Below are 26,772 nucleotides of genomic sequence, written 5' to 3'. Positions count from 1 at the left end.
ACTCAATCACCGCAGGAACAAGATACTTATTAGTATTCATTTTATTTCACATAAACTAATTTTAACTTCTATAACCAAGAAGTCCTTGTTTACGTAGGCCTATCACCGACAGTCTTTTGTTTTATATTCATTTAACTGATTTCCATCTTTACGTCACTCAATGGAAGTCGCACTTCCGTCCTGCTATATTTTCTTCAACTAACATCACAAGACTTCCCCGTTTCATTGTACACAACAGTAAAATTGTTATCTGCAATACGCAATCTCCGCCATTTTGTCTGATATTAAACCACATATTCCATAGAAACTGACATCCTCTGAAACAAGTGCGAACCTTCAAGCGTGAGGCATGTGCATCGTGCGATGGTGTCGTCTGACATAACGGGCAACACTAAAGAAGCTTTTACTACTAAAATATGTAGCTAAGAAGCAGCAGCGATTACTTATTTTTACTGACAAGAAACCAGCCCGTTTTAAGAAGTCATGGATGCAAACTCGTCTACCAAAGAAAGTAAGTTTATTTTTCATAATAGTTAATTATTAAAGGGGTTAGAGTTAGGATCATGGCAATTTTGTTTTGTCTACTCAACCCAGTTTACGAACAACTGTTATAACATTTAAATCTCCATTGATTGTACATTCCACGTATGCCGAAACAAAATGAATTATAATCATCCTTTTTACATTTCCGTATTGTAGCTGATTCCTTTTCGCACAATGTAACTTCGACACTAGTTTGTAGTTCATATTTGTGGAACTGAAATCAAAAAACAGAATTTATGCTCCCATATTATATGAGTAACCTTTCATGGTTTAACGTAAGTTGCCACTCGCGTGGAAAAATGTAGAATTCTAGCGTTAAATTGACAAACGGGTCTTGTCAAATGACTATTCTTCTAACAAAGTGTTTCACGCGCTTTGATTCAGTGTTAAGGGGTTAGGTACAGTTTACAGCAGTAAAATTTTTGGAAATATTCAACTTTTTTTTCCTCCATTACTGTATATTGTACAATAATGAAAATTGATATGTGTAAAACACTGTCCTACTGCTATATGAAAAAAAAATATTTTTACGATTTAAAAAAATTATATATATTTCAGAATTTAAAATTGTGGGAGTTTACTGTGCAGTGATGAAGCGTTTCCCTCATAACTCATTAACTTGTTAACTTTTTCACGTTGTCTCTATTTTATTTTATTGCTGAAACTCGTGTTTACAATATCATGCTCTTTCAACTACATTCCTTAATAAATTATATATATTTTTTATTTTGTGTGAGAAGAAAATACTGATATTTGACTATTTTTTTAAATGAATTTATTTTTTATCAGATAATCTATCAAAGATAGAGAAGTGATCTTGCATCATATTGTAGATATGACATGCATAAATATACACAAAAAAATTTCATCACAGAATGTTGGATAGTTTCTGAGTTATGTGGGAAATGCTTCATTACTGCACAGTGAATTGAATTCTGAAGAAAAAAAAATGTAAATGATTTTTTTAAATCGTAAAAATATTTTTTTCATATAGCAGAAGGATAGTGTTTTACTCATACTAATTTTCATTTTTGTACAAGATACAGTAATGGAGGAAAAATGTTGAATATTTCCAAAATTTTACTACTGTAAGCTATACCTAATTCCTTAAACAAAATGATCTAGCATCCAAGATTCTGGAAGTGAGTTGTGGAACAGTGAAGATGACCCAATTGAATATTGTATTACTGAGGTGTCAACTTGTTTATAAATATAATTTTGTGCTTTAAAATAGTAATGCAATATAATAACAAAATTGATTATCATTTTAAATTCATTTACTATTTTTTATGAAAGTTTGTTTCTTTAGATTAGTTTTCAAACCTATTTTTTTATACGTTCCGTTTTCTAAAATAAAAATAATGATAACTCCTTGTGGGATAAGTAGAAGTGGCCAAGTGAAAGGTAACAATACCAAAAATAAGTGGTTAAAGCAAGTAGAATGCAGTTATGAATTTGTTTGTGTTTTTCTCAAAATTACCTCAGCGTGACTAGTCCCGACTTTTTTATTTCTGTGTCTCAATTTGTTTGTAATTCTTCTGCAAACATTCTATTTAAGGTATGACTTGACATTTGGGCATCACCCTTAGGAGTTTTACCTGTAAATGTTTGGCAATTTCACCACACAGAAGACTTATAAAAACTAAGCTAGCAGTGAAATAAATCAATTCTGTTAATAGTGTATCCAAGAATAGAAAATTGCTACCCGTAGTGTAGAGATTCTTTTCAACTGGTCTAATTTCTGTTTCAATCATGAAAAATTCATGATTCTATTTTGAAATTGTATTTCACTTACTGAAGTGCCTGTGGTAAAATACCTCATGTGCCTGGCGTTTTGAGTGTATAAAATGCTATTTCATACTTTAAAAACTTGTGCATTCTATTATTGTACTCAGTTATTAATTTTTTAGAAAGTTAAGATTATGTTAAGAGAAATTCAAGCTCGAGTCTAATATAAGGTTTAAATGAAAAAAGGAATTACGTCAATTGATGCAATAGTTTTTGATCTATCACTGATTTTACGAGATAATGCTTAGAGAGAAATAAAAATAGGTTGCAGCCGCCAAATTACTCTTTAAGGAACGATCACTCATACAAATTGAAGGAAAGAAGACAGAGGACGGACGGACACTGGAAAGTTTTCTTTTCTCAGTCGTACTATCAGGGACGGGAATGCTTTAACTGCAGACTTACTAAAGGCTTTACCAATAACCAAAAATGTATTTAAAAACAGGCTTAAGGACTTTACTAATAGACGGTAGTATATTATACACACTATTTAAAGGGTGTAATTGATATTTTTTTATTTTAAGTGTTATATCAGTGAAGAAGTGTGTTGTGTCAGTGAAGTGTGAAGTGTGTTGAGACAGTGAAGTGTGTTGTGTAAGTGAAGTGCAAAGTATTTGAACAGTGAAATGTTTTTGAAGTGTTAGTGAAATCAGGATAGAATCAGTGAAATGTATCGTAGTTCCAATGCAATGAGTGAGTTGTCAGCGAAATGAGTGTAGTGCTGAAAAGTACTTGTGCAGCTATGAACATACCATATTCGTGGGTTTTAGTTCGAACTTAGGATTAAGATATAAATTAGATTTACTTTAAATGTTATTTTAAGTGATCGTGCTTCATTTAATTTAGGATGCTTCTTGTTATTGTTATCAATTATTATTATTATTATTATTATTATTATTATTATTATTATTATTGTTATTATTATTATTATTACTACTACTACTATTAATTATTATCAGTATTATTATTAATTTATTATTAATTGTATTTTTATTAGTTGTGTTTATTATTCATTGTCATTATTGAGTGTAATTAGTTACTATGTGAATAAATACGTACAATTTAAAGCATTGTACCGTAAAATCAATATTCCAGAAAATAAGGGAAGACGTTTGAACCCACCAGAGCTATTTAAATCTGCAGCGTTGCACTAAAATATTTATTTCTCGAAAACTATTTACCAGATTAAAAAAAAAAAAACATAATTATGAACTACAAGACTTACAGCACAAAATTACATCACTTTCCTCAATCAGTCGCTACTGTACGGAAGTCATTTACGACACAGCTATCAAAATTAACTTCAATAACAAATATATTATCTCAAAGATAAAAGCAGACATGTCACAGCACAAGGAAGTTCCTTGGTCTTTGTTGAGAATGCAGTGTATGCATAAGCCTACATATGACTGGGAGCAAGGAGCCTGTGCAAAGAGTCGGGAGAGACGAGGAAAAACACTTTCATAACAGAGTAATCTTCTTCAATCTGAATGAAGCATCCTACATGTAATGCAACTCGTGAATCTTTTATAAACGACGTTTGCTTTCGTTTCAAGACAAAAGGTGATATATTATGTCAATTTTGGCGAAAATGAGTTTTTGCGATATGATAATACCTTTATTATGACAAAAGATGCCATGCATATTTCTATTATTTTTCTCTCTAACCCGTTGTTATGGAACATGATATTAGGATTTTATAGAATCGTTCAAACTCTAAATTCTCGCTCCTGAAAAAGTACAAAAAATTACATATCACATCTTGTCTTGCAGCCACAGAATTCTGAATCTCTCTCCTCTGCCTCCAGATGCATTAAAACTGCAAATTTGTATAGTAATAAATTTGATCCATTTATTAATTTAGAATTTGCATAATTAATTGTAAAATATTTATCACAAGTATTATTATTATTATTAGGCCTATTATTATTATTATTATTATTATTATTATTAGGCCTATTATTATTATTATTAGGCCTACTATTATTATTATTATTATTATTATTATTATTATCATTATCATTAATACTATTACTGTTGTTGGAGAAAAATTGGCCTGGCACTGGAGATGAAAATAATAGTGGGCTAGCCTATATATTAGGCATTGACTATAAAAGTCAATACTAGTACACAATATTTTATTTATTTATTTAATTATCCATCCATCCATCCATCCATCCGTCCGTCCATCCATCCATCCATCCATCCATCCATCCATCCATCCATCCATCCATCCATCCATCCATCCATCCATCCATCCATCCATCCATCCATCCATCCATCCATCCATCCATCCATCCATCCATCCATCCATCCATCTATCTATCTATCTATCTATCTATCTATCTATCTATCTATCTATCTATCTATCTATCTATCTATCTATCTATCTATCTATCTATTTTGCTAATGATTGTAACATAAATATAATAGAAACATAAAAAAATTTAGCTCACCCTTGAAAGAGTAGAACTCGTGCTCAGGGGCGGATTCCTGAATTGAGAGTAAGAAGTATATAATAGGCTACAATTTGTCTTATGTGTACTACGCAATAAGAATATGTAAATTTAAATTTACAATTTTTCATTATTTCTAAAAACCATACATAACTTTTTTAATTTAATACTAGAACTATTAGAATTGACAAGATTATGAAATTTAAATATAAATTTGTTATATATTCTTGGGCCTAAATTCGACTTTATTATTATTATTATTATTATTATTATTATTATTATTATTATTATTATTATCATCTTCATCGTCATTGCCACTAGTATTGTGAATATATTAGCATTCATGCTAACTTAGTAGTTGTCTAATGACTCTAATCGTTATTGGCTAACAAAAAAATAAATGTATGTATGTATGTATGTATGTATGTATGTATGGGTGGATGGATGGATGGATGGATGGATGGATGGACGGACGGACGAATGGATGGATGCATGAATAAATAAATAAATAGCATTCGTATAGCAAATACAGCTCATTTAAAATAAAAGAAATAGATACAGTTTCCTTATTAAAAGTAAATAATGTTACTTGATACACAGTGCATACCTTTCTCAATAGTTTAAATTATTAAATCTGTTTCAGATACACAGAATTACGTCATAGTTATTTGTGAAGTTGTATCAAGAACGGCAATGGAAAACATCGCTAAGAATGTTCTTTTTAATCAGTGAATTGCAGGAAACTCCAATTATTATTTCTCTTATAACTATACAGTTCTTTATAAAAAAAGTTGTATAAGAATTTTAATTTAATTTTGTAATAATTATCAATTTGACAAGTTCAATGTAAAAATTTAGCTTCAAATACTAAAAATAAAAAATATATTTTAAAATGTTTTAGCTTAGGCCAGAGATCTTTCAGCGATTTTAACACTACTTCATAACTAAAATGTGTAATTATTTAAAAAGATGTTTCGGACAAAACTGTGTATTCCTGAAACGTCTATATTCGAGGTAAAAGAGAGAAAAATTGTCACTGATTAACTTTACAACGTTTTACTGTGTTAACATCTGGAAATTACCTGGATAACTGGTTTCGAAGTGATAGTCTTCATTGTCCTAGCTATTTTCTGGTTTCCTGCTGTGATAGGGTGTGTTCATGATTGTGTCATGCATTAGTTGCAACGACTTCTACATTGGACAGACTGGAAGATCATTTCAAACACGTTACAAGGAACACAACACAGCCATAACGAAACTACACAACAATTCAACCTATACAGAACTGGGACAACCCCGAACATTTTCTGGAGAGACTTCATTCAGTTCACTTCACGTGACAATGAATTCCTTTTTAAAAAATACAGAACAAAGTGCATTATGCTTTCTCTAAATATGACAGAGAGTGAGCTAATGTTAAATTATAAGTAGCAATCTATTTGATAGATATATGTATAAACCATGAAATTATTATATTTTACCAGTATTTATTTTAAGTGTTATATATTTTTGCAATACGTTTCCTCATACATGAAAGTCAATTTGATTTAGCTTCTCCTGCTCAAAATTTCATGTTACGTCACTGATACAGAAGAATATCAAATAAAATACACTACAGTGTTAATGAATGTACACATTGTATTTTATTACTTTAATTCGAATGTAGTACACATTTCACGAAATCATTATAATTTGACATAACTACTGAAGCTTTCCTGCCGACGTGATAACTCAATTTTCTCGGGCTTCCAGTCAGGTCATAAGTTGGTGATCCACCGACGTTTCGAGGATGTTCATCTTCCTCATCTTCAGAGTTAAATGATAACTAAGGGTACCCAGCTCCTTAATTTATAGTTGGCTGGATACCCTTAGTTATCATTTAACCCTGAAAATGAGGAAGATGAACATCCTCGAAACGTCGGTGGATCACCAACTTATGACCTGGCTGGAAGCCCGAGAAAATTTTGAGTCATTATAATTTCTTTAAATCCACAGTCAATTTTTTATTACATCATTATCAATTTATTTTTAAATTATGTTTCCCCATATTTTCATCGTTTTTTGTTTCTTCATTGTTTGGTACACTCTTTTAACACTTGCATATAATCACTGATTAATAGTAACTTCTTTATACATCTTGATTACATAACTGTTAACACTATATCACTTAGGAAAAAGTATTATGTGTTTTTCACGTGTTAAATTTTACATTACCTCGTTAACATGTTTCAGCCTGCTATTGGCCATCTTCAGAACTGGTTGTTGCTGGTCTTGGCGCCTTTTGTTTGTGTTTCCTGTGAGGGTGTGTTTGTGTAATGTAATGTGGAGTCAAAGATGCAAAACCTGTATCAACACATAAACAAAATACACCCAAAGCTACACTACACATTAGAAACTGAAAACAACAAATCCATAATTTTTCTAGACATCACAATAACAAACGTCGACAACAAACACACATTCAAAATCTACAGAAAACCCACAACAACAACAACAGCAATAACACATACACAACACATCCAATCACCCAACACAACACAAACAAGCTGCATTCCGAACAATGGTACACAGACTACTCAACATACCAATGAATCAACATGACTATAAAGAAGAGCTAAACACAATCAAATACATAGCACAAGAAAACGGATAAAACTCCAACATAATAGACAACATAATACGAAAGACAAAACATAATCACAAAAAACATAAGAATACAACACACAGGGCCGTAGAGAGCCGAAATGGGCCCCCTGGCTAAGATTCTACGGACCTCCCTTTCAAACGATATACGAATATTGAGAACACTCGTATATGAAGTAGCATAACACTGAACAATGCTTTTTAATCTTTTATTATGGACGTTACAAAAGTGAACAAATATTTTATGCTACTCTATTCTCTATTGTTTATTTTAAATATAGACACACACACTAAGTCACTAACTTACATTTTAGGAGAACATTACTTTTAAGAAATCTACAGTGAAGGTTTTCTTGCCTTTCGACTCGCAAAATAGTCTATTATTTCTTCAAAGTCCAACTCTCGTGCAAGACTGCTTTCCAAAGCTAAGGTGCCAAGACATGATAGTCTCCCTTGCGACATTGTTGAGCGAAATATGTCCTTCGCACGCGCCAACAGGCTAAACAACTTTTAATGGCAATGTAGTAAATATCCGCAAAGCAATGCAGAATTTGGGAATAGATTGATCAGTTTCTGTTGAGTAAAGACATTCAGGAGTTGAAGTGTTTGTAAGTTATTCTTAAAGTTTACTGATTGAATAGACTAATTAATTCTAAGATCCCAAGGAAGTTGCCATTCCTGGGATCACCAATAAGTTGGGTATCCCCTCTCAATAACAAGCCTCTTTCACCTAGAAACAGAATCATATCCAAAATACGCATTAAAATCTTTCTCCAATTGTCCACTTCATTCTTAAAGGTTTTAGAATGTAACATATCAACTACTAAATCCCCACTTAAAAGTTTCTCCAAGACCCGCCACTCTAGATAACATGCCTTATGTCTAGCACTATTTTTATGTTTAGGTAATTTATCATAGAGTCTCTTCCACCAGTAAAACCTCCAAGAGAACATAATACTGAACGTGCAACTTGCTGAAGATACGGCAGTCAGTCTCTTGGTACGCTTTCTCCATTTTTCAAGGTGCATTGGAGAATACAATGAGACAATTAATTACTATCCATGTCACATTGAAACTCTTTAGGGAGTGATTTAAGCCCACGAAGAACTACTTCTTGAATCAATCCAGTAGAAAACTTATTTTCTAGTGTCCCGATGTCAAAATCAAAAGGTCTAGAGAGGTTGCTGCCCATGATGTTATTGGTCACGGTGAGAGGCTACTAGTGGAGCAAGAAAAATCTGATCATGTTGTATTTATTGATTCGGAACGTTCATTAGATCCTGATTTTACTTCGTCTTCATCTTGAATATCTTTTCTTTGATCCAAAGATTCACTTTTCACTTCCTCTTCCTGTTCACACGTTCTAGCTTTCTTCAACACAAAACCAAAGCTTTCAAATATTCTCTGTTTTTTTCTTGGATAATTCTTCCTTCGTCTCCTTCTCCTTTCTTTTCTGAGCACCATATTTATGAGGATAACTCAACTACCGGCGTAGCTCAGTCGGCTAAGGCGCTTGCCTGCTGATCCGGAGTTCCGCTCGGGTGTGGGTTCGATTCCTGCTTGGGCTGATTATCTAGTTGGATTTTTTCCGAGGCTTTCCCCATCCGTAAGGCAAATAACAGATAATCTATGGCGAATCTTCGGCATCATCTTGCCAAATATCATCTCAATATCACCAATTTCATCGACGCTAAATAACCTCGTAGTACAGCGTCGTTAAATAACCAAGTAAAGAAAATGATAACTCAGAATCTTCAAACAAAATTGATTAAAACATTAACATACACAGTTGTCAGCTTCCGAACAAGCCAACCAAACGACTTTCAGTTTGTGTGTGGCGTGGAATGGAGATGGAATAAGCGTGTACTATCTATCGTAGTAGAGGACTGTTTTCCTGATAAATGCCAAACCCAATGCAACGATTTCACTATGATTCGTGTATGTAAAAAGTCGCAGAACTTAAATAATATTATTACTTTCAGTTTTACATTTTAATTAGTATCTATATACGAGGAAGAGTAAAAAAAGTAACCTTAATAATTGTTTTATTAATTGAATATGTACAATAAGACTACAAACACTTCATCACTTTAACATAGTATAACAGGAACACTTGCATTGAACGTACTGGGGACTATGTTGAAAAGTGATGAAGTGTTTGTAGTCTTATTATACATATTCAATTAATAAAACAATATTATTAAGGTTACTTTTTGACTCTCCCTCAGCATGTTACCCGGATCCCCTGAAAGCCCCGGGCCCCCAGGATACAGCCATGCCTTCCATACCCTCTCACCGGGCCTGACAACACAAACACAAGAACACAAAAAATACATCACACTAACATACGAAAACAAAAACACACACAAGACTGCAACCTCATTCAAGAAATTACATTACAACATCGCATACAGAACAAATAATAGCCTATAAAAATATTCCAACACACAAACAACACAAACTAATAAATACAACCCTACAGGCGTATATTAATTCAAATGTAACACCTGCAACAACTTCTACATAGGACAGACAGGCAAATTATTTCAAACACGTTACAAAGAACACCTCACAGCTATAACAAAATTACAAAACACTTCCACATATGCAGAACACATCACAAATGCCTTCACACATACAGAGACATCAACATAGACATGGAAATTCTACACATCCAACCAAACAGCCAGAAACTAAACACACTAGAACAATATGAAATATACAGACACACACAAAAACACGTCCAAATGAAATTCTCAATACACAACTCAATTTCAGAACACATACACTCTTTGACTCCACATTACACTACACAAACACACCTCCACAGGAAACACAAACAAAAGGCGCCAAGAACAGCAACAACCAGTTCTGAAGATGGCCAATAGCAGGCTGAAACATGTTAACGAGGTAATGTAAAATTTAGCACATGGAAAGAACATAATACGTTTTCCGATGTAACTCCTTTACTGTGTTAAATTATAAAAATATCTGTTTGACTACCTCGAAACTAGTCAGCCAGGTATTTTTTATAATATTAACACAGTAAAGAAGTTATTGTTCATCAGTGGTTTGCCAATTTCACATTGACTTAACATGTGTACCTAGTTTTAATTAAATTTCGTACATGCTGCATTTAGTACATGACAGAAAAATTAAAAAATAAATGCCTATATTGCCCAATGTGTGTTTAATTACAGCTAAGAGCATGGAGTCTGAGGAAAAACGATCCAGTGTGGTGCATTTTGCAAGGACAGATTCCATGGAGGACATTGCCATAGAACCCGAAGGCAACAACGACAGCCGTCAGGAGGCGAAACAAAAGGAAAATCCGACTGAACATCACTATGTGAACGAGTTTCTAATACAAGAATCCGATGCAGAAAAGGGTGGAGACGTTGAAAATTCTGACAAAGACGACGACGAAGACGACACCCCCTACTGGAAGACGAGGAACTTTCTGAAGCTGCTGTGTCTTCTCACCGTCGTCTTCGGCATAGCCATTCTTTTCCCATATTTCTCAATTTCTTACTATTACTCACGCATTGAGAAACGCAAGCAAGAAGGCTTGCATTAGCGACCACGGGCTGCTATTTATTTACTACCCGCCCTTGTAAATTGACCGGTGTTGACTCCACGAACTAGCAGAGTGCGTTATTCCCCTCCACAAATGCGTTGGTCCCCTCAGTGCTCCGCACTCCGTAATCGTGCCTAAGATATCTTGTATACGACAGTGGCGACGTCAGAGCCTAACGGCCATGCAACATGGAAAGCGTAGTAACCGTTCATCGCTAAAGAAGCTGAAGGTGACTTACGCCAACTAATTTTCCAAGTCCTATTCATTATAAGATATCATACGAGCAATTACATTTGCTGTAGACATTGACAATAAAAGAGTAACGGTTTTAAATTGCAGTGTGTCAGCAGAAATATTTCGGGGTTATAAACTGCTAAAGCGTCGCTGTCAGTTGCCGGATTTATACGAAACTGGCATCATTAGAAGAGAAACTAAAACATTTTAGCATCCACCTCAAAGACACTCGATGTGTGCTCCACGTGTCACGCTGTAGACATCAAGGCGATATTCCCACTCATGCCAACAAATCTATAGGGATGGACTCGATGGCGGCAATGATATGAAGTTGGATCTCTTTCAGATTCTGAGGTTCTTGTTGTTTGAGATTGTGCTTGTTTACTTTTCCATTGATGTGGAACGTTGCCTCGTCACTAAAAATGAATTTGGCTGAAAGGTCTTCATCATCCGCCATTAGGTGTCAATAAATTTTCACAGGAAACACGTCGTTTTGCATGGTCATCAGGTGCTTAATGACAAGCGAAATAGCGAAAACGGCGTTTTTTCTTTCTTCTTGCGCTGCTATCTGTTGTTTTGGTCAACAATTATCAATTACGCATTTCCTGGAATTCTTACAACCCTCAGTACTACACAAGACATCGTACACCTTTGTTCCTCTTCTCATAGTTATCTGTCAAATTTGTTTTCACGCTGTTCATCCTGGTTATGACGGGAGTGCAGCATCATAAATGAACTACCTCTCAGCAATAAGCAAAAAGCAATTAGGAACAGTCGGTAGATCACCCAAGATTTCGATACTGTATCCAAAAAGTTGACGAATTAAAAAAAAAAAAATCTTTGAGCTGTTCTTTCTAATGACACCGGTATGAACTTCGTAAAACACATAGTGACAGAATTGTAGCAATTTATAACCTGGGAATGTTTCTGCGGACACACTGTACATGACCTAAAAATTCCATTATGGAGTAAAACCATTGACCATTTTCTAGGAGATTCAAATAATTCGAAAAAAAAAAGATTTTTTTTCATTATTAAACTTGTCTTAAATACACTGCACAACTGCTGTTTTTACATGCGAAATGTATAGGAAGGGGTGTGATTGTTTTGGAAGTAACAAAATACGCGGAATGTTTGACAACTTAATTGTATTCGCACAAAAAAAAAAAAACACAAACATCACGAAGGTAATCTAGAAAATGAATGACATTTAACCGTGAAATGTAGCGAAATCTAATAATTCTAACGAAAACCTTCAATCACGAAATTAGTACCTACTTCAAACGTGTTTCTTTTTTCACGAAATACTCGTGAAAACAGGTAATCCTTTAAAATAAAATACAAAATTTAATTTGGCTGCCTTCTGAAGCTTCGCTTCAGATGTAAACAACGATTCTGCAACGTCTTTGCAGAGACCAAAGAGTATACAAACTACTTCTAATTTACATACTCTGAATCAGACAAGGATGACAACAGTTTTGCTTCAACATGTCTTCGAATGTGTTGTGGTTTTCTGTGTCAAACATTGATAGCGACAGAGGATTTTCGACGTATAAAATATTCTACCTGATCGACGAGTTACTTTCTAATGTTAAAATGTTGAAACTATTCTCAGCCCTTATAGGATAGTTAAGGTGCTGTAAACCGGTGTAAGATTTAGGCTTACTGCCTGGGATCAGGGTTAACTTTATACTTGTTCGTGGATTGGTCAGTGTATTTTCATTACTTTTTCTAAATATGTGTAACTGATGTTAAGCAATGGTTGTTATAAGTAGGCCTAATTTTCAAGAAAAATTTTATTTGTGTAATTTAACATTCTTGATATTGAAAGTATCAAGAAATTTGTAACAATTAAAATTACGAACTGGATTTACTCATGTTGTTGTACATAATATTTTGTATACCGTATCCTAACTCATATTTTCACGAAATATTAACCCAAACCTTCATATTTTCACGAAATATTCACCTAAATCATGACAAAATAAACACCGAAATAAAGGTAAAATCATCACTACAAAATCACATCCCCGGCTATAGAGCTGAACAGGAGAGAGAAGATCGAGTAGAAAGAGACGGAGAATGCGAGGATGTAGCCACAGTCTAATCTAGTAGGGTAAGCATTGGTAATTTCGTGATAATTTCATGAAAATTAATTTAAAATGCAAATGTGTAAATATATCCTTATTCCGATTTTTCATCTAAAAGACGATAATTTGCTGTACAAATCTGGAGACATAAAAGATTGGACACGTTTTTTGAACTTTTACAACTTAAGCTAAAAGGTTGGTTATTTCGTGATAACCTTGGTAATTTCGTGATATTACATTGAAAATTCCGTGAGAGGTAGAATAATTGTGGAAAAATTCATTAAAGTCAAATGAAATTCTCATTTAATGTTACAAGACTTCAAACATAGTAATTCCGTCTAATATTCATAGCAAGAAAACATAGAAATACATATCAACATATAATAAGAATGAAATCAAAGTAAAAATTGAAATTGAAAAGGGATCTTCTTTGCCCTGAAAGGGTGAACACTTTTATTACCGACTTTACTATAGCCTATATTACTAGGGTAACTCCAAAAGTAATGCATATCATTTGTTTAAAAATTATATTTTCATCCTAAGCTTTGCTATTTTCACAGAATGTAGATACATCCTTTAGGAACAAAATGTCACTTTTCCACATAATCCCCGTCCCTTTCAACTGCCTTACGTAACCTAGGAACGAGGGTATGTAGACCAGCACGGTAAAAGTCTGGACCAACACGTCTGAGCCACTCTTTAGCAGCGTGCACAAGGGAGTCATCTTCTAACCTCGTTCCGCGAAGGGATCCTTCAGTTTACCAAGGAGATGGTAATCGCACGGTGCCAGTTCAGGACTGTAAGGCGGGTGTTTCAGTGTTGTCTATCCGAATTTTCTGATCTGGTCTGTAGTCTTGTGACTGACATATGGCTGTGCGTTGTCGTGCAATAGCAGAACATCCTGCTTCTCCCGATGTCGTCGAACACGACTCAGTCGAGCTTGAAGTTTCTTGAGAGTTGCCACATACGCGTCAGAATTAATGTTGGTTCCGTGTGGCATGATGTTCACAAGCAAGAGTCGTTCTGAATCGAAAAACACAGTAGCCATAACGGTTCCTGCCGAAGGTGCACTTTTGAATTTCTATTTTTTTTGGTGAATTTGCATGATGCCACTCTATTGTCTGCCTCTGTCTCTGGTCCAAAATGGTGGAGCCATGTTTCATCTTCTGTCACAATTCTTGCAAGTAAGTCATCTAGCACTTATCATTGGCACTTAGCATGATAACAAGTCAAACAGAAGCTACACTGAACCCATTGCGTCCCCCTTTTATTTTTTGTTATCACATCTTATCTTCAGATTTCTAAAATTCGTATTGCAATACAATTTTTAAAATAGTATAAAATGTAACGCTTAATGATCAACAAAATTTCGCCTCAAACAGCTAAGATTTCTATCAGTAAAGCTAAGCCTATATGACGACTACATCTGTATCTAAAATTCCAAAAACATTTCCTAAAATTTCATTAAGATATAATAAATCATTGTACCAAATAGCATATGCTTACCTTTAGTAATAAGCCTGTAATGTAATTACAAAGATCCAAAAAATTTGTACGCCTGAGAGATCGATGCTAACTTGCTCTCTCCAAACATAAAAGCTCACTGAAGCAGCTACAATAGTCACACAAAGCGTAGCTGTATGTTTCTGGAAACTGGACAACATATGCAATCCCTTGGAGGAAATTTGAATCTCGTAACATCATTGGTTAGTTCACGAAACAGCAAAGAAAAAGTATCACGAAATAACCACTGCCACGAAATTACCAATGTTTACCCTATATACAGTCACGAAGCTTGAGTTGTGAGGGTGCTAGGAACAATAGACTGTGCCGGTACTATTTCGGATTGTCTGTAATGAGGCGATATTAGCGATCCTAGTGGTTAGCAACTATCTATGGATGCATATTTATTAGCCAGGGAACGGATTTATATGGACTAAAAATATATGAAATATGTAAATATATATGTAGTTATTTTTACCAAAATATGGAATTAAATATGGATTTTTACCAAAATATGGAATTAAATATGGACTTAAAATTATAAAAAAATGACTATGTACGTTAAATATTGGTACATTTTAATCAAACTAAACAAAAAATATAATGGACGTACCTTATCTTCCAATGTAGTTTCAACAAAACACAATTTTTATTGTCTGTTACCATAACAATAGGTTACAAACATTTCTTTCAAGTGCTGAAAAGTGAATCTTCTTCTATTGTCTCTGAGGATAGATTTATACTGACTAAAAGAGCGTTCGACATCACAAGAAGTAACTGGTACATAATTCAATTTCACAATGTCTGCTGGGGATAAGTCCAAGTTAATCTTCACTGTTGATTCACCACTCATCACAGCAACAACCTTTTGTAGTTCTTCATATCCAGGGTTTTTTGAAAGTACAGTGTCCACCTTAGCTCTTACTGCATCTGCAACTTTACCTCTACCACGATTCAGTTGTTCCACAGTACTATTTATAATTTCAAAACTTTCAGATAGTGAAAGGTGCCTATTTTGGAGACTTTTGAGCGTTTTTATGATGCATGAAAATGTATGCTGAATGTGAGCTAAGTCATTCTTCACACTTATGTCACAGGTAACTGTTTTCGCAGTATCAATTGAGACTGCATCTTCAGAGTCCAATGCAAGGAGAACATTGTTAATAGAGTCTATATGTTCGGCATAATATTCAACTGCTTCTAGCCATGTACCCCATCTAGTTAAAATTGGCTTTGGTGGCAATGGAATTTCAGGGTACATTTCTTTCAACACGTTAACTCTACTGGGAGCTTTGAGAAATACTTTTTTCACTGATGAAATCAACAAATCTACTTTAGGAAAATTGTCTCTGACCACTTCTGCCACACGATGAAATGCATGCGCCACACAAGTAAAATGAGTCAATTTAGGATATACAACAGATAATGCTTGTCCAGCTTTGACCATATAAGGGGCAGCATCGCTAATAAAGAATAACACATTATCGTACATAATACCCTTTGGCCACAGGATACCCATAGCTTCGTTGAACAGTTTAACTATAGTTTTGTTATTGCACTTTTCTAGAACATCACAATGTAAAAGAATTCGTTCAGAATATTGTTCACTTAACAAACCGATAACTACATTACCAACAAGTCTACCTTCTTTGTCGGGAGTCTCATCAATGGAAACCCAAATTGAACTATCTTTAATTTCATCTCTTATCTTCTGTATTGTCTCATCGTAGATGGATGGAGCATACGTCTTCCTAAGTGTTGACTCATCCGGGATTGTATGTTGAGTATATTTTTCAAGGAATTCCCTGAAGACCTTATTCTTTAGTTTGTAGAGAGGAATATCAGCAGAGATGAGAGAACGGCACAGGTCGATGTTAAACTCAGATCTTACATTCGATGTTGTTGGTTGTGTTAAAAACAATTGTCTCTGCTTGGAATTTAGTTGTTTGTTGGCCTGATGTTTACTAGTTGTAATGTGTTGTTGCACCAGGAACTTTTGTGTAGATGATACTGCACACTGACACAAATTACAAAATAATATTTTATTGTCAGTTGATAAACCATCTTCTTTAAATTCTGAAATGTAACTTGTTAGTTTTGATTTTAAATTGACTGAATGACGTACTTTTGGCATATTTACCGTCTTTATAGTATGATTTACAAAACTGAACCTATGTGTACACTGACTGGCATTTAACTGTTGAGCTGCACAACTGAAGTCTGTTAAAAATTTTAAATTAAATTAATACAGTTTTGTAACTTACTTTCCCATTGTTGATAGGACTGCTAATTTTCAAATAACTCTGATGTTAAAGGGATTACTGAACATGTGTTTAAATCTCTATTGTTGAAATGTATTTTTAAAAGTTAATGGAATTTTGTTTTGTTTTATTGTTAAACCTAATATAATATGGACTGTTTTATATGAAATATGGAAAATATATGGAAATTAACGAAAATATGTACTAAACTCTAAAATATGGAAAAATATGGAAAATAAAAGTAGGATTTTTCAACCCTACACATTGTGAAACATAAAGATAATGCAAAATATAAATTATATTAGCTTTATAAGTAAATATGTATTTACATATAAATCCTTTCCCTGTTTATTACGTATTGAGCTTCGTGACTGTATATACTAGACTGTGGTGTAGCGGTCGCCTTCCAGCTGCCCAGTAGGAACTTTCACTCCTGCGTCTGTCGCCACAAGACCGACCGTTGTAGTAACTTCATTGTGTATAACAATCTATATAACACTCCTCATTCCCTCACTGTTCTATCACTGAAACCGCTCGCCAGGGTGTTCATCCTACTTCTAGCGAATCCTGTTTGGCAAGTAACTTTCGCATCGATATACTCGTAAGCAGAACTCAACCAAATTTTGGTATGCAGATTAAAGCTAAAACATATATTCTAGGCTTTTACAGTGAAATAGAATAAGATTTTTTTAAAGAAAATTATAGGAGTTAGGTTAGTGACAATCAACATCTCTTCTTTCCAGATACCCTGAAAATCCGGTACACCTTCGTTGTACTGGGACTCCTGGTAGTAGCTATCTTGTACGCATTGAGAGTAAACATGTCGGTTGCTATATTAATCTTCGTGCACTATCGTTTGTTACGCCTGTTCCCATTTGCGCTACATATGCCTCGGCATTGCGAATTTTCTCACTTTCCTTAAATGCACTCGCAAATTTTTTCCAATTTAAGTTGCTGACTGCCAATTGTTGCGCAATCGAGATTGTAGTCTGCGGTACGGCCAAGTGGGCAATGCTCCATTTAAAATAATGCAAAGAATAAAAATCCGAACAGGCCGCGCCGTACGGATCCGTTCCGGTAAGTGGGCGCCTATCTTAAGGCCGTCACAAACATGTCAGCGCACTGAAAATATGACCCGTGCAGTTCTTGCTTCGAGCCCTGCTCACCATCTACTGTAGTTCAATTCTTAAGACACACTGTGCACGCTACCTAACAGTATCTACAGACCGAAGAAAACAAACCATCGCTATTCGTACAAGCACGACAGAAGTCTTCAGCACAAACAAGGTTCGAGTACAAAGTGTGTTTTAAAATGCCGAAACAAACATGCAGTCTCTCCAGCAAAGTGGTTAATGTTATAACAAGATATGGTAAGCATCTGGAGTTCATTAGTCAGTATACTGTAATGTGTAAACTTTTTGAAAAACTTCAATATCATGCAAACGAACATACAGGGTGTTTTCGGGCTAGTATTACAAACTTTCAGGGATGATGGGGAAGGGCACATGTATCAATTTGAGATCAGGAACCCTAGTCCGGAAATGAATGAGTCGAAAGTTATAAGCAAAATTAGTTGTGTGGAAATGGAATTGTAATTTGGCACCACGTATCCTCCGTCCCTTAACCTTTGGAACAGTCGTGGAAAGATGGTATCGGTCGGATGTCTCCTACGTGGGTACTTGACGGATACAATCTGTGAGCTTGTCTACTGCTCCCATTGGCTCATCCTATTCGAAAATCATGTCTGCATATTCCACTCTCGTGTACTCTTCCATTTCACTAGGACTGATCGACTGAACACTGCAACTTGTACACATACACTGCTGTCTACAGATGAATACAGTATGTGTAAGATGTACAGATAAATGCACATAAATAAGGTGTACAGAAGAATAAAATTATTTCATTGCCACACAACTATTTTTGCTTGTAATTTTCGACTCAGTCATTTTCTATCCAGGGTTCCTTATCTCAGATTGATACATGTGCCCTTCCCCATCATCCCTGAAAGTTTAACACTGGCCCGGAAACACTCTGTATAGTGTTACACTCCACTTAAAACTCAAAAAACACACAAGGCCACATAAGCGCTCTTGAAATAGTGCAACAAAATGAATCAGGGACAGAACATAATACTAATAAAGAGTTTTATTCAGATATGTGTTGCATTTGCATCACCAACATCCCTCTAAACAATCTGCTGAACGGAATTGGGAGAATTATTTTAGTAAATATACGCAAAGGTCAATCCGAGATCCCTCAACTGTGCGAAAATATGACGCACAGGAATGTTACTATAAATGCACTGATGATATCAGAGAAAACAATGATAACAATAGATGGATTTCAGTGAATACAATGGATTCCAGAGGACGGTATGTGGCAAATGTGATCGTTGGAGCTATGGATGTAGGCAATCCTAAAATACTCTATCTTCTTTAGTGTCAAGAATTAGATCAAGTGAATTCCTCTACAATTCTTTCGTATTTGACAGTGCCTTGCAATCCTTGATTTTCAGGTGTACAATACAAAAAAGTACTAATGTTCGTTAGTGATGTGGTATCTTACATGATCAGACAGAAGGCGAGCTTAAATCCAAATAGGGTACAGAAAAATGATTCATGTTACTTGCCTCGCCCACGCCTGTCACAGAATTGCGGAATAAGTACCGTTGTCCTGCTGATTTCCAATGTGAAGAAAGTGCTTGTAAAGTCACCTTCTTATGTGTCAGCTAGAGATGGGTAAAAAAATAACACGACAGTTATTTTGGAACTGTTCCGGTCTCGGAACTGTTGCAAAAATGAACAGTAGATCGGAACCTACTGTTCTGAAATAACACTGTTCCGACTCCGAGCTGCTCACTTGTCCAGCTGTTGCGGGCCCGCAGTACTGCGTTGCGCAAGACATGTTCCGACTCCGAGACAACAGAGAACAGTCAGAACCTGTTCCGTTGAATCGTGACAGCTCCGGTTACACTGTTCTCGTTGTTCTTTATATTGCACTTGGAACTTGGAACTCTCACTGGATGGAGGAGGAAGCATAGAAATTGAAATCCTTTCAGTGTGGTAGTTATATATTTTTATTCATGAAATTATAATGTAATTATTAGACCGCGGGAGTGCGGGCCCTAATACGGCAATTGCAGTTGACTATGCAGACGGGTACAGAGGATGACGCAAGTCTCTCTCGCCTTTCGGCGATTTGAATTCGGCGTAGCTCAGTGGTCAGAGCGCTTAGTATGTAGACCCAAGAACCCGGGTTCGATCCCCGGCGCCGGAGCGAATTTTTCTCCTCAAATATTAATTGTAAATATTACAGATATTATTCTGTCTGACAAATTAATAAAAGATCTATAATATTCTCAGTTTAAGTTCCACCTCTTGGGTTCCCTCTAGTGGCCTACCCTCATTCACTGCGTCATAGATGTATGACAGTGGCACAATGTCCACACATGTGCAGAGGTGCACTCGTTATGAGTGACTATGGCCGGGATCCGATGGAGTAAGCGCCATCTTAAATCACTAAGTGGTTATTTTTCGCATATATATTATTATTATTATTATTATTATTATTATTATTATTATTATTATTATTATTATTATTACGATGTACCGAAGTATATATGATATTTCTCCGTTCCACTCATCTTTCATCATATGATGACGCAGAATTTCTGCACGAAAATATCATATGTACTTCGGTATATCGTAATAATACTTAATTTTTATGTATTGGTACAATGTAGTAGATAGTCTTCTTTAATGTGAATAATGCCTGCAATTTTTGTAAAAACAAAAATCTCGGCTTTTTTATCCAGAAATATGGCAACCCTAATTATGATGATGATATGATGACAATAATACGTTTTTAATACTCAGTAACTCATAAGTCCTTATATTGTTTTGAAATATCAACTTTAGAAGCAGATTTAAGTTATATCTGTTGAAGAAGATATTAAAATATTCAAACTCTATTCCTGTTTTATTTTATTCCCCTCTAGTACAAGTGGTCAGTTTAAAAGCAGACTATACATATAAGCCTAACCAAAATAAATTACTAACAATAATTTACGAAGTACCGTAGATCTGAATCTATTGAGACACCATGCCATACATGCCAAAATTGCATAGCCACAGGAGAGGAGCGAGGGTGAAACAAAGAAAAAAAAGAAAAGTAAGAAGAAGGAGGAAGAAAGAATGAAAGAGAGAACTAAATAATGTAACAAAATTTTTAAATTTTTTCAGAACTATATTTGGAAACAATGTTAACAGAATGAAGGCGAAGCTTCCGAAACAGTATGCACTATATTTGCAATAGAGAAAAATTTAGCATGAGGCAAGAAATAATGGATTGAGGCTACAGCATATGCAGAGTCATGCAGACTGGCCCTCCGCTCAGCACTGTCAGTCCTAATGCATAAGCAGCCCAGACCACCCAAGACCAACACTGCTTGGCGCGGCCGCTTCCTAGCCCGTTGCGGTGGGCTTCACAGCCCAGCTTAGCCCACCGCACTCCTCAGCACTCGTCTCAGCACTGCAGTGACGTCATCCCACCAGTTGATTTCATTCTACTGTTTTCCTGCTTGCGCGCTAGTTGTGCTTTCGCTTGATGTGTGGCATGAGCACACTGGACACAGTATAAAATTAAAATATTTTCCACTGCTCTCGAATACAGATTTAAAAACTGTCCCTATGGTACTTTTTAAAATATGACTCTGTTTGGAGAAATAAATTATTACTAAAACTCCAGAAATTAGGTATCTCCAGCAATATATTCAGATGGATATCAGAATTCCTTAGTCAAAGATTCATTGCCACTAAATTCAATAACTCTCTTTCTAGTTACAGACAAACATATCGAGATCTACCTCAGGGCGCTGTCCTCAGCACAACTTTATGACTTACCTTCCCTATTAGAGGAATCAAACATGAAAACAGCACTATTTGCAAATGATATAGTTTTGTGGACTTCCGGATCTTACAGACATAGAGATAAAATTCAAAATTCTGCTCTTAAAGCTCTAAATCAACTACATGAATGGAATACATCAAATTTTATGACACTCAATTTGAGCAAAAGTAACTACCAAATATTTTCACTTGGTAAAAAAGAAAGAGAATTCAATATCCAATACAATGGCCAACACCTTCCTAGGCCTTATGAATCCAAATATCTTGGAGTTATTTTCGATAGTAAGTTAACATGGAGCAACCATTTGAAATACATTTCTGAAAAAGCTCGTAAAAGATTCTCCCTTCTAAAAAGACTAGCAGGAAAGAAATGGGGATGCTCTAGGAATACTTTGAACACTACATACAAAATGTTTATACAGCCAGTGCTGACATACTGCGGAGAAATTTTAATTACTTCACCTTTCATAAACGAAATAGAATATGTTCAAAATCAAGCTCTCAGACTCATTACTGGTGGAATCAAAACAACGCCAATAGATTCTATGAGATTCCTCACTAACATTAACAGCATCAAAATGACAATAGAGGAAAAAGCACTGATTCAATATGAAAAACTTATCAGATTACCAGGAAACAATTGGCATTCATACAGTCCTCTCTGTAGATTGAAAACTCAAAAAAGTTTCATATCCATTGTTCAAGAATTAAAACAGAAAATCAATATCCCGAATTTAAAAGAAAACTTACAAATAAAACCAAACCCTTTAATTCTAATAAATATAGAATATAATCTAAATTTAACAGAAGAAATACTGAAATCTGAAGTAAACACTGAAATACTGAAACAATTGTTTTTAGAGACAATTAATATTAGGTAGCCTCCACAAAACTGGCTTCATTTATACACCGACGGATCCTTGATCTCCAGAGAACAAGGTGCTGGTGCAGGTGTTACGTGCAGTCTCTTCTCACTTTATAGATCTTTTGGATATGGAACAACAAGTTTTGATGGTGAAATCATTGCAATAAGTGAAAGTCTCAGGAATTTTCTATGCCACATTAATAAATTTAAGAATGCAGTTATATTGTCAGACTCCAAAGCAGCTATTCTATCAATAGTCTCTAAACACACACCTTCATCTCAAACAGCAGAAATAACTAAAATGTTCTCTAAATTAATATCACTCAATAAAAGAATTGTATTCCAATGGATACCATCCCATTGTGGAATCCTGGGAAACGAGAACGCAGATGGTTTAGCAAAGAAGGGCAGCACTGCTACTTACAAACCTGTTACATCTGAAGTTACCTTGTAAAATGGCCGTTTTATCAGGTGGCCGCTGGATTAAGGTTACGGTTTTTTTTATGAATCAGCACGAAAATACTGAATTTCACTGACTTTTTAGGACTGTACGTGTAAACAATCATGCATATTAATGTCAGCCTCTTCCATTCTTGCAACTAGCCTTTTCAAAACTCGCTTGCGGTACCACAATTTAAATGACTGGATAATACCTTGATCAAGGGACTGGAGGTGTGATGTATTTGGGGGAAGAAACACCAATTTCACGGATCACATTGCGATTTTGTCTTTTAATCTTAGAATTGAAATCGCATAGCTAATTCTCAAACAATGATGATGTCATCCAAGCTTTATTGTTGGCAGTCCACTTCACCTCCAATAAGCCCATGTCAACATTTTTCCAACATCTCGGTTTTAATGATATCCCTATCATTAAGAGTGGTTCTTTTTCTCCTGCAGCATTAAAACAAAAGAGCAGAGTTATTCTGTCTTTTGCCAATTTCCTCCCGTTACATTCATTTTTCTTAAAACTTAAGTTTTGTTAGATAGGGCCCAGAAGAAAAACCTGTTTCGTCAACATTGTAAATGTCTCTGAGTTGATATTCCGCAAGAATAATTGAAGGCAGTCTATTTTTTCCATTCTTCAATAACATTGGTTGCAATGTCACCTCCTTCACCAGACACAGAACGAAATGCAATGTTATGCCGTTTTCTAAAGCACTCTAACCACCCTTTACTAGCAACAAAATTTCTTACATTGAGTTCTTTGGCAATTTCAAGAGCTTTCTCTTGAATCATAGGCCCACTTACTGCAATTTCTTCGCCCTCGCACACTTGAACCATTCGTAAACGAAATCATTCACATTACTAAACACAGATTCTCTCTTCCTCCCATTCTTCTAATATTTCATCTTTATTCTTAATTATACCGTTTATTTGTGTCCTTCTAAATTTGAATATTTCTGCAGTATTTCTCGCAGATGTTCCCTTCTCACTTTCTTCAATCATTTTTCGTCTCACCTCTAAACTTAACACCACTCTAAATTTATTGTTAGACATGATTTCTCTCTCAGACTAACTTCGTAAAAGCTGATCCTTATAGAGAAAGATAGAATGAGGAGAAAAAAAAAATTTGAATGGTTAACTACCTAAAACATACTGTGACATTTTCGATAGAAAATGTCCGTGTTTCAATCCTTAAAAACCGAGTAAGAATTTATAGCTGTGCAGGGTCGGAGTGGAAAGTGACAAAAGAATCATAAAACAGTAACCACCTAACCCCAAAGATATGGAGGGTGTACTGTCGTACACTTAGCTATTGCTTCCTGTCCTCTAACCATCGAAAAAATAGGTCAGACAGTATCCGTGAAAAGATTTTTTGTTGGACAGTGACCGTTATAGTCAGGTTCCAACCCAAATATACCCCGGCCGCTGGCCGGCGCATGAGGTGGCCGCTAAATAAAGAGAGAATTTGTATTGATCTTATGGAAAATCCAATTGGTTCCAGAGAAAATTGGCCTTTTGGCCAGGTGGTCGTTTAAATGAAGTGACCGTAAAGTCAGGTTTCACTGTACTTAGAATTCAACAAACAAAATTTGATAACACAATCACAAGGGAAAAAATGGAAAACTCTGCATCAAAATCCACAGTTAATTCCCGATTTACCACGAAAATCGTCTGTAGCTGCATTTAGATTGGCAACAGGCCATGATTGTTTGGCCAAACACATGCATAGAATTGGAATGTATCAGTCCCCTAACTGCCCATTGTGCAACTCAAACCAAGAAATGGATTCAGAACACCTCAAAATCTGTGCTTCAGTGGCTGGCCATGATAATATCTTTGAAAAATATTGGAGTGCAAGAGGTCAAATAACTTTATTGTCAAACGCCTGGCATTAGAAAACACCAACAATTCTTTCTCTAAAGAGACCGGTGTCTGTGATAAAGTTTTTATGATATCATAAATGAGAGAGATGCACACAAATATATTGCTAAAAATCCTAGTCTACCAACCCTCAAAGCTTTACCAAAAACCCATAGAAAGGATTTATCTATGCGTCCGGTTGTTAATAGCGTAAATTCACCTAACCACAAAATTAATAAATTTTTGTTGAAATATTTGAAAGAAATACTTAAGATGGATAATAGGTATTCATTGAATAATTCCCAACAACTTATTGAAAGATTGCAAAGTTTAAGTATTAATAAATCCACTAAACTTGTCTCTTTGGACATCGAAAATTTATATACGAATATCCCACTTGATGAAACTTTAAAGATAATTTCAGAGAAATTGCGCAAACTTAACACCGAAGAAAAAATCATCAATCAACTAATGCAGTTGCTTTCTGTTTGCACTAAACAAAATTACTTCCGTTTCGACAATAAATATTTCTTACAAACTCGAGGTGTAGCAATGGGTGACTCTCTTTCCGGTTTTTTAGCCGACGTATTTCTACAGAGCTTGGAAGACAAACATATCGAAAAACTTGCTGCTAAACACAACATCATTTCTTACAATAGATATGTTGACGACACCTTGTTAGTTTTTGAGAGTCATGCTGACACCCATGAAGGTATCTTGCAATCTTTCAATAGTTTACATCCTAACTTAAAATTCACCATAGAAGTTGAATGTAACAAATCTATAAATTTCTTAGACTTGAAAATTATCAGAAAACATAAAAGTTTTGATTATGATATCTTTAGAAAACCCACAAACACTACCCATACTATTCACTGTCAATCCAGCCATCCCCAGTCTCATAAGCATAGTACTTTTGTTTTCTTAATTGATAGATTGCTATATGTCCCTCTTTCCAAGAAAAATTATTTAAAAGAATATAAATATATAGTAGGACTTGCAATAGAAAATGGATTCAACAAAAAATTGATAGATAAACTTCTTTCTAAAAGAAAGTCTCATTTACACAAGAATTCAGATATTACGCTCACACCCTTTACTGATACTAAAAAATCTAAATATTGGAACACAATGTCTTTTTATAATAATGTATCATACAAGTTGCATAATTTTTTCAAAAAAGAAAATGTAAAGGTCTCTTTTAGAACAGGTAATAAACTTAATAATGTTATTTCAAACAATATTTGTAACTTTGATAAATATGCCAGTGGTGGAGTGTACATGCTGCATTGTAAGAATTGCCCAAAAAAGTATATTGGCCAAACCAAAAGGAATTTTAGGACTAGATATTCTGAACATAAAGCAGATTTTCGTCACAATCGTAATAAATCCAAATTCGCAACGCATTTGATTGAGAACGGCCACGAGCTTCAAAATATGTCCGACGCTTTACAGATTTTAAAACCCATCAGTAATGGAATTTTTAATTTAGTTGCTGAAGAATTTTACATAGCTAAATCGCTTAATAATACAGTTCCACTAATTAATGAACAATTACCTAGTTCCGGTAACCCCTTATTTAAATTAGCCAATAG

General features: G+C 34.9%; 1 protein-coding gene across 1 annotated transcript; it reads left to right on the top strand.

Annotated features, from left to right (window-relative positions):
- Positions 1 to 255: 255 nt before the first annotated feature.
- LOC138713496 (uncharacterized) lies at positions 256 to 13,114 on the top strand. Its single transcript, XM_069845663.1, has 2 exons — positions 256 to 511; positions 10,631 to 13,114. Exons 1-2 carry the CDS (start codon positions 484 to 486, stop codon positions 11,005 to 11,007), a joined length of 405 nt encoding a protein of 134 aa, XP_069701764.1. The 5' UTR covers positions 256 to 483; the 3' UTR covers positions 11,008 to 13,114.
- The last annotated feature ends 13,658 nt before the right edge of the window (positions 13,115 to 26,772 follow it).

The sequence above is a fragment of the Periplaneta americana genome, chromosome 14, assembly GCF_040183065.1.
Source record: "Periplaneta americana isolate PAMFEO1 chromosome 14, P.americana_PAMFEO1_priV1, whole genome shotgun sequence".
In the NCBI taxonomy this organism is placed as follows: domain Eukaryota; kingdom Metazoa; phylum Arthropoda; class Insecta; order Blattodea; family Blattidae; genus Periplaneta; species Periplaneta americana.
The sequence above is the reverse complement of the archived record's forward strand: the minus strand, read 5'-3'. Positions and strand labels throughout refer to the sequence as shown.